Here is a 9,929-nt window from a genome sequence, read left to right on the forward strand (position 1 = left end):
TCCAGATGGGAACCGAAACATCTCTGTGAGTGGATCCATAAAACAAATCACATTTTAAGGTACATTCCCACAGAAGCTGGGTGACTCATCTCTTACACAGGAGCTCACACAGTGCCCTGTGGTCTCTCCAATTCCTAGAGCACTGACAGTGTTTGTAAACAGCAGGTGTATCAGTTAGGTCTGCCCGAGCACATCGCCTTATTCTCTTCAGTTAAAATAATTTTTTATAATGCACGTAATTAGAACCTTTCTGCAGAATCTCAGAGCAGAAATAGCTCTTTGACAGGTAAGTGCCTACTTGTGTGTAACATATCCCTCCCTTTCTGATGAGATTTTTAGCAGATATTCAGCTACTGAAAGTCATCAGCCAGATGTGGTCTTTCAGATGGAGGGCAGCGCTGGCACTGGGGCATGTACTGAATGCTGGGGGTTCTTCAGGGCTCAGCCAGTGAGTTAGCAGTACTTCTATTAAGCACATCAAGTGCTGTGTGTGTGTATGTGTCACTGTGTTTGGTTTTGCTGCAGAAAAGAGGTGAAACCAACATGGCCCTGCAGAGTGTGAGCATTCAGGGTATGAGAGGAGAGTCATTTGTGGATTTCAAACCCCATAGACAGCAGTATGTCAGTGACCTGTTCTCTTTCCCATTTCACAAGGTGTCTTTGAAAGCTTGCAATAGAATTGCATGGGTTGGACTTTCCTGTAGGGAGAGCATGTGTCAGCATTGATTTCTTCTGCTGCCCATGCCCCCAAAAAAAACACAAGGAAAGGAAGAATGACTCAGACAGCTACAACAGAAACTCTTGGCTGGGTGTGCAGAGTACATTGAAAGAGCATTTGGGTTTGATTCCTTTCTCTGAGTGCTTATCAGTTAAGTCTGGGGAGCATCTTCAATGCACAGACTTGTTTTCAGGTGCTCGCTCACCTCATCCCTCAGCTGTGAGTTGGCTCAGGCCTGTGCCCAGAGGAGCAGTGCAAAGGTTGTGTGAGGACTTTGTGAGGGACGCCGCTTTACCACAGCCTGATCGCTTCACTTTCATTCTGTCTTTGGCCAATGAAGGACTTAAAAAATGCATAAGAATTGAAATGCAGAATATGCAGAGAATCATAAGCCGTGTTTGAGGCTCATTTTGTGTCAGTTTGTGTTAGATTTCTTCTGAAAACCTCGACATGCATTGTTGCTGGAGGTGCTTGGTGTTGGTACTGCAGTGTGTTTCTTCAACATCAGATGCTTGTGTTGCATGGTAAGACAGAGATCAGCACAGATTTATGTTTGCACTTTTAATTTATTTAAGAAATATCAAGACAGCATTTGAAGAGATCAGTTTGCTTGAAATTGAGTGTGTGCAGAGTGGACATCAGCTGCAGGCACCTGGGAGAAAGCTGCTCAGTTAACAGAACTTTGTCACCTGCTGATGGGAGCAAAGAGAGATGCCTGGAGTCAAAGTTTGTTCTACCCACGAGCCTGGCAGACCCTTTGGAGATCCTTATTAAGTCTTCCTGCATCGTTACCCAAACAGCATTGCTGCAGCAGGACAGAGCAGCACAAATCAGTAGCAGCTACACCTTTGCAAAGCCCTTCATTACACTTGCAATCGCAGGATCTCTGCGTTGAAAGGAATCTCTTCAGCCTCATTGTGCTTACTATTGCCATATAATGTGCAAAAAAAACCTAATATTTAGGTTCTTTTGAAAACATTTCAGTGGGAGAATCATTGAGAAGAAAATATGTTGTAATAATGTCAAGCACATGCACCTGCACTGGGATTTATGGTCTGAGGGTGCTGCTGTGTTTCAAGAGATCGCTTACACTCCTGTCTGCATCTTTATGTCATGTCCTTGGGCTCTTATTTGCAGCATTGTTCAGCTTGTGCTAATCCCTGCTTTGCATGCACAACTGCACTGCACGCCACAATCAATCACTGTTAGCCTTTTTCATTATTTCCCGGTGTCTGAATTATACATGGCTGCATGTAGGAGGAGAAGGGAGCAGGAAGAAAAGAAAGCTTTCTGTTCTCAAGCACAGCTCTCTTAAAAACCCCATCCATAATCTCTAACAACCCATTAAGGTAAAGAAGTTGGCCATAAACAAGTGTAACACCTTTCTAATAGAGGCGGTTGCTGAGTTTTGGCAGTCTCTGTGCTTTTTGCTTCCTCTGTTTGCTGCTTTCTCTGCAGCTCTGCAATCACAGGCAGCAGGCACTGGCTGCAGCTGTTTGTGGGTGTCTTTGGAAGCTGTGTGTTTGTCTAGGTCCATCCACCAGCTAGGTGTGCTGAAAATTGCTTCTGCATAAGAGAATGTAGGAGGTAACTTTTGGCCTGGAAGATGATTAGCCTCCAAGTTTGATTAACGTGGTGAGGGGCAGAGTCACCAGCTTGATTTCAGCTGCATTCTCAGCTCACTACATTCTGTGTCAGCAGGTTTTGTGGGGGGCTCTCCAGATAAATCACAGACCTTTCGACCTGCCCATGGTTCTGGTGCACTGTCACTCCCATCTCTTTCTTCCTCCAGTCCTTAGTCCCAGTCTCCTGCCAGCACGTGAAATGGAGAGTCAGACTGTAATCCCTTTGGACAGGCATGTTTGTTTTTCTGCTTTTGAGATGTACCTTGGGCACAGAATAAATAACTCTCAAACACCTCCTTGCTCAATCTGTGCTCTAATAAGTTTCTTATTTGTTTAGGAGTTAATGTGAGCAGTCTGTCATGCAGGAACCTCAGAGGCAGCTGGAGAGCATGACAGGTACTTACAGCAGCCCTCGGTGAGAGCAGCAGCAACCTGAGTGATGCTCATTGCCTTATCCTCCACAAAGCAGAGGGCTGGAGCCCAGGGCAGTGCAGCCGGAGTCCAGCTCGCTCACCAGCTGCAGACACCAGCTGGGCAGGGATTTCTGAGCAGGCAGGTCCTGCTCCTGGAGGGTGGCTACTATTTCTGCTGCTTGTGAATAATTTACCAGCTATAGGTCTTGTGTTTGGTGCCTACCTGCTGGTGCCATACTTATTACATCTGGTGCTTATGGCTCACAAAGGGCAGGGCAATGCCCGTGGTTCAAATGAAGTACTGCAGTCCTTAGGTCAGAAGCTGAGCCATATCACATGGAGAGGACACATGCAGGGAATCCCAAGGGCAGCCTGATGCTTTTGTTTAAATTGACATTATTGGTAAAAGCAATTTGCATTTTTCAGAATGGCTCTTTTTAGGTCTGTGCTCTACAGAGCACACTTTTGCAAAGCAGTTTATTGCACTGCAGAAGAGGCAGGTCCAGCTCAGTGTAGGAAACACCAGCGCTGAGGGGACCCGAGGATGTGCCTGCATTGCATGCAGCCTGCTGGGCCCTGTGCACCTCACACAGAGCTGCAGGAAAAGGAGGTGGGGACAATTCCAGAGATGAGATTAGACTAATTTTCTATAATGAACACTTCAGCTTAACACAAACTCCCTATGACAAGCCCTGTTTGTGTGAGAATTAATGTAGCTTTTAGCCCTCTGGGGTTTAATGCTTTTTGGCCAAACATTAAGTAAGGCAGAGTTGGCCTCTCCAAAGATAATGCTCACAGTCTCTGTTATTGAGGTCATTATCCTGCCAATTTTCTTGTTTTCCTGTGTAGTGGAGGTGAAGCCAAGCATGCCATGCAGTCCCACACAGGGTGCATTGGACAGTGGGGCTGAGAAAGCACGTGTCCTGCTCCCCACTGCAGCAGCCCAGGGCAGCTCCAGCTGTAATTCCACTGGTGGCACAGAGCAGGCTGGGGGACTCAGCAGAGCCGTGCTGGCCAATGGGGTGCTGGTTCTGTACAGCAGGATGGGCTCAGGATCTGTACAGCAAATGGGCTGGCCTTTAGCTGAGAGAAGAAGCAGGTCAGGAAGTCTGTATGGAAGCATTGGTGGTGTCTGTGTTTGCAGGTGGGATTACATAGGAGTAAAGCCTGTGGAGAGGGAGTCAAAGACTATCATAGCTGTGTAAACCCAAGAGAAGAGATGAAGGCATCTTCAGAGACTGTGCTGGGAAAGAGATGTTTGTGATTAGAGAAGAAAGGTGAAAACTAGGAAAGAAGTAGGATCTCATCTGCTGAGAAGCGCTGAGCTGGCTGTGCCGGAGGCAGATAAGAGGAATAGGAAGAGATGGCTGTCTCCGCTTCAGCTCAAAAACATTGTTAAGATCTTGGCAAAAGCAGTTTCAGTTGTGAGCCTGAGGCAGAGGCTGTGCTGGAGAGAAAGAACACCCCAGGCAATGACTACAAGCAGCAGGTTCAGTGAGCTTAGGATAGAAAAGGAAGTGGCGGCCATAAAACATACAAAGGTTAATGATGTTATGTTTAGAAAGGGGCATTACCAAGGCAAGCTTGTGCTGCAAAAGGAAAGAGCCAGAAAAGTCAAGGGATGAGGTGACAATGGAGAAGCAGACAAGTAACTTTGATGTACATAGTGTGAGGGAGGTTCTGCAAAAGGTGAAGCCATGACTAAAACATGGAATGTGGAAGTCTTAATTTTCCAGTTTTGTGTGTGTGCCAAGACCACAGAAGTGGAGGACTGGAAGGAGAATGCTAGAGGAGGTAGGAAGGCACCCATGGGAAGTGCAGTTGTTTGGGGGAGCTGTGGGGAAGCTCCTTGTCCTGGAGCTGTGGCAGTTGAAGAGCTTGGGGTAAGAGCATGTAGCAGTGTCACTTGTGACAAAGGAGGAATGGGCAAAAATTCCAAGTAGAAGAGTGTGAAAAGGAGGAAGAGCAAGGGACCAGGTTACACGTGTTCTCTTATGAGCTATCAGATAGTGCCTGGAAGAGAGATAGTGCTGATGGATTCTTTTTCCCTCTTTTTTTTCTCACTTCTATATCACTTCCTTTTCCTCATTTTGATAAAGCAGGTACCTAAAAACCAGTGTAGCTGGTGCAGCCCTGACTTCTATAAGGCACCTTGGCAGAGGCTAAAATATAACACCACTAATCCTACCTGACTCAGAAAAAAAGCAAACCAAATATACGCTGTATTTCTGCAGCCAGTGTTCCACAGGCTTTAAATTTCCTGGTGATTTCCTTCCTTAACTGCTCAGCAGGGCATTATTCAGGCAGCTGCACCGAGGGACCAATATAACATGTGTTCTCCATTTTGGACCCTTTGTGTTGGGAATTTTCCATTGTGCAATTGCATTAAATCTGAGGCAACTGACAAGTGTGCAATGGCTTCTAACTCTGCACAAGGTTAAATGACTGAAATAAAAATAGATGGAGAAGAAAACAAAGTAAGAGAAGTTTGCTTTCCCACGCAGCGGCAGGCAGCACTGCGGGGTCAGGGACTGACACGGGCTGCCATCAGTCAGGGGCTGCTGCTGAGGCCGAAGCAATGCACACGGCAGCCAGCACTATGGGGATGATCTTCTGGCTCTTCTCATTCTCCTTCATACACACGGGTCATACAATCAGAAGGCTGTATTCAGAGTTGTTGTTTTTAAAGGGGTTGTAACAATGACTGCATTCCCCATGTCAAACATTTCATACGTTTGGGTTTCAGAAGCTTCATAAATAAGAGCAAACAGGGGCGCCGTTTATTGATGAGTTTTCTTATTGAAGGAGAGCTTTTATCCATGTGAAGAGTTAATGTTTTTTGTTCGGGTAGGGAATGAGCTGACCTCAAATGCTAAATTCCACTCCGTTCTGCATAAATGCCCACTGGTACTCTCCTGCAATTCTCTGTACCTGCACATGGTGCTCCCTCCCACAGACCCACAGCGCTGCTGCCTGATGGCCGTATCACTTACCTGCACTCCTTCTGCTCTCATCTTAATGATGCAGCTCTCTTTCCAATACCTTCCAGGGTTTACTTGTAGAACAAGCTCTTTAGCACTTACCGTTGCAACTTCAATTAGCCTCAAAGCGCAGGGTCTGTTGGATGATCCGTGACTCTTGTGCAGATCTCCAGCTGCAGCCAGTGACCCTGTGCAAAAAGGAGGCAGTGCTAATTCAGAGCTTCAAAACTACTAAAAGGGCACTTTGCTGGGCAGAATCTCATCATCCAAGGCAGTAACAGGTGTGATAGTAGCCATAAACAAAGCCCACACCACTCAGCACACATGGAAAGGATTCTTATCCATACTGAGGCATGAGCCTGCACCTGCACTGTGTTATTTTGTCCTTGCTGGGTTTTTTTTAGCCACAAACAGGAAACTATCCATTTAGGTCTGCAGCGTGTCAGTCAGTGGCACAAAATGAGATGATATATGTAAGTGCCTGTTCTGTGACAAAGTATTTTTAGTTTAAAGCTGTGTGAGACAGACCACTAAGATGAAAATAAATCTCTAGAACACAGTGCATCTAAAAACAAACTGTTTATTACTGGTTATTATGCTTATTCTAGCCATGGGATATTCAACTACTGGCATGGGAACTCCAAAACGTAGTTTTAAATTCTAATTTGGACGGCAACACACAAGATGCAGCTTTGAGAATTTGGATTTAAGAGCACAGAACACAGACCTGAGCCTCAATGGGGCTGCATGGGGGCAAATCCAGCAGTCAGGGTGCTGCTGTGGGTGGGATGTGCCAGCTCTGCTGCTGTGTCAGAACACGCACCCAGAGATGTGTTGCTCTGTGCTGGCTGAGGATCCCTCATTTAGGCCTTTGAATCCATTCCTTTGCTCTCGTGTGGGCTGGTGATCTCAAGTCCCTGTCAGAACAGCTTTGGAGGTTTGCATGCTGCCTATCACCTATGCACCAACCTGTGCCATTTCTTCCTGTCAGTCTTTGTTATGGGAGGAGAGTGTGTGCCTCGTTGTAAGGAATAATTAGATGCCAATTAACAACAGAGGCGAAAACTCAGCCATGTATTTCTCTAGACAATGAAAAAGGAAAAGAAAGCAGGCGTGCAATGAATTGTATTTGCTGTTGAAGGACACAAGTACCTTTCATAAGAATTTGGTAACAATTTTAGGACTGCCATCCAATCCAAGCGTCAGGAACGTTCCCTTTAAACGTTTGTTAGTGTGTATATATAAAAACCTATTTGATGTCCTTCTTTCCCAAAATATGAATGAAATTCTGACAGCTGGTCCTAAGCCAAAGCAGGGCTTATTTTTAATGCCGGGGATTTGGGTAATACAGCTCATATCACCCTGGCTGCAAGGGGAAAACGCACCACAGACACGTTCTTAATGGGGTCTGGTCAACTTTCACTCTACTCTGCATCACTTAAATGAGGAAAATAAAAACAGTACTGTCACTACTTTGAAAACAAGCAATTATTCCAGTATTTTTCTGTCGCTTTAGCTGACAATACTATGCCTGCTGAATACTATGGTCAATGAATGATCTTTTTTTTCTGTGTATTTAAAGGCCAAAGTAATTAAAACTGTCAAATTGTTTCCTTTCTCCAATAAAACACCCTTCCGATGTACAGCCTGCCTTAGCAGCAGCAGTTAGATCTGCTTTATTCTCTCCTGATGGCATGTACAGGGCACTGTGCACCAAAGCTCATCCTCAGCACCCAGCTGTCCGCTGCAGCCATAGCTCTGGGGATGGGCTGCCATGGGCTGTAAGCCCTGACATTATTGCTTGGAGGAGAGAGGAGACAGAGGTTGTTTGACTGGTGAACATTCAAGTGCTGGAGCTTCAGTTCATGAAAGCTGCACGTGGGCTCTGCTGCCAATATGCACTTTTCTCTCTTATTGCTTCTCTTGTCCATTAGGAGAAGTCAGCTCTCAGAGACTGGAAAACACTCCTCCCCTTTGAGCTTCTCTCCACCGTTATCCATCTAAAGAACGTTTTCCTGCCAATTGTTTGTTCCTAGCTGAGTTTAAGACCATCGAGTTTAATATTTTCAGTGTCACCCACCTGCCATTCTGTGCAGGAGCAATACAGAGCAGGGGCTGAGATAGGTGTGAGTTCAGTGTAATAATCTGACCAAATAACAATAAGAGAGAGAGTGAGCAGGGAATGACTCGGTAGTACCCAGCGATAAGAGAGGAAATCTAATGGACTCAAATATCCTTAGAAGAGAGCTGTCAGATTTGATGACAGCCTCTTTCACGGCACTGATAGAGTAGAATATGCTTCAGTCAGATACCAGTACAGCTGCTGGTCCACATGGCCACAGGCAGCCCCTGGAGAAAATGCGCTATGTAACTGCAGATAGATATATCCTATCTATTTGTTTCTGCTACCCTTTCCCTTCTGTTTTTCCTCAGGTACAACTTGTTTGATCGCTTTGCTGTCAGACAAAGAGCTCACTGTGGCCAATGTTGGTGATTCGCGAGGCGTGCTGTGCGACAAGGACGGGAATGCCATCCCCCTGTCACACGACCACAAGCCCTACCAGCTGAAAGAGAGGAAGAGGATTAAAAGAGCCGGTGAGTTATAACATTTTTGCTTTGGATTGAAAGTTCATCTTTTTCTTCTCTGCTCTCAATAATACAGACTTTTCCCCTGTGAGGCAGTGAAAAGTACCAGACTGAGAAACCAGCAGATAAAATCTTCTATTATTAATACAGCACTTTTCAGGGATATTTCATGGTTCAGACAGAGAAATGGAAACAGGCTGAACTATCCCTTCATGAAGCGGTGTCAAAGTAAGAGGAGCAGCCTTCATCTTCTACAGCCAGTTGACTGTCCCAGCCAGTTCCCTCCTGATCTCTGCAGGGAACAATTAATAAACAGGCACAGCACCACTGCAGGCTTCTGCACACACATCATATCAGCAGCCTTTATGTAAGAGGCTGAGCCTTAAGCTGAGTACAATTTAGTTACTAAAATAAGCAGACCATGAATCTAATTAATTAAAGCTACCTTTTGTGATTGTTAATGAGCACAAACACATACACTGTAGCAGGAGTCCAAGGAAAGAACATTAGAAATGGTAACCTTACACAATAAATCTTTCTAGCTTTCTTAACTTGTCACCTGAGACCTCCTGGGGCAGAAGTTGCATTTGATGCTTCAAGTTTAATGGCCAATTCTCCATGAATTTGTCAAAACCTCCTTTGAAATGGTTTCTGTTTTGGTTCCCACAGCAGCAAATTATTTGAAGAAGAAAAAGTTCCCCTTGCTTGTGTTAACCATACTGATGAGCATCGCCTCTAGAGATGCATTGTTTCTCTGCCTCGAATTCTTCATCTGTAAAGTGAAAATAATACAATTTTTTCTCGACTGTAAAACATTTTTAAAACCTGCAGGTATTCGGTAGGCTCACACTAGTATAAATGCTTGTGCATGGCAAACACATGCCTTCTGCTGTTAGCTTTTATCTCTGAGGAAGCTGAAGAGCAGCGTGATTCTTCGTGCTGCTACAGAGGCTGAGGGTTAAGTAAGTTCCCAAAGGTACCAGAAAGTACCAGAAAGAACAGGAAAATTCTGGTCTCACTTTGCTTCATTCAGCTGTGTACTTGGGAGACGTACTAAGGACATCTGCAGATCTTTCATTCAGCAGTTCAGCTTCCTAAGGCCTCTTTAGCAACGCCATCCAGGTGCTCTGTATAATTGTGCATTTAGAGAAGGCCTTTGCTTGCGGCTCTCATGCTGCAGTCCCCAGAAGCCAACACACAGATTTCTCCAGAGTGTTCCTATAACATAGTATGAGGTTACTAATACCAACACTTGCAGCCAGGACCAAAGGAAGGAACTATCTGAGACAGCAGGGCCCTTGCTTCCTTACAGATGTTGCTATTACCTGTTCATCAGCATGCTTACATAGGCAGCAGCATGAGCCACAGGTCCTGGTCAGCACTGCCTGCAGCTGTCTCAGGGAGCTGGCTGCCACACACTCGTGCTGCTGCTTTCACAGCTGAATGAGAGCAATCCCAGCACTCTGATCCTTTCCCATGAGACAGAAAAGTGTACATCTTTCTGCAGAAAACACAGATCCCCTGACTGGGGTCCTGAGCAATGAATATAATATTCACTTAAATAGGGGCCTTGAAACAACCACAGTCTTGGCTTTTGAAGAAATGC

At 45.4% G+C, this 9,929-nt stretch overlaps 1 protein-coding gene across 1 annotated transcript in view; it reads left to right on the forward strand.

Annotated features, from left to right (window-relative positions):
* PPM1L (protein phosphatase, Mg2+/Mn2+ dependent 1L) overlaps positions 1-9,929 on the forward strand; it is an 80,646-nt gene that overhangs the window by 61,147 nt on the left and 9,570 nt on the right. Inside the window, exon 3 of the mRNA XM_015872084.2 lies at positions 8,171-8,332. Coding sequence (XP_015727570.1) covers positions 8,171-8,332 — 162 coding nt within the window. The remainder of the gene's footprint in view (positions 1-8,170; positions 8,333-9,929) is intronic.

Source organism: Coturnix japonica, chromosome 9, assembly GCF_001577835.2.
Source record: "Coturnix japonica isolate 7356 chromosome 9, Coturnix japonica 2.1, whole genome shotgun sequence".
NCBI classification, from domain to species: Eukaryota; Metazoa; Chordata; class Aves; order Galliformes; family Phasianidae; genus Coturnix; species Coturnix japonica.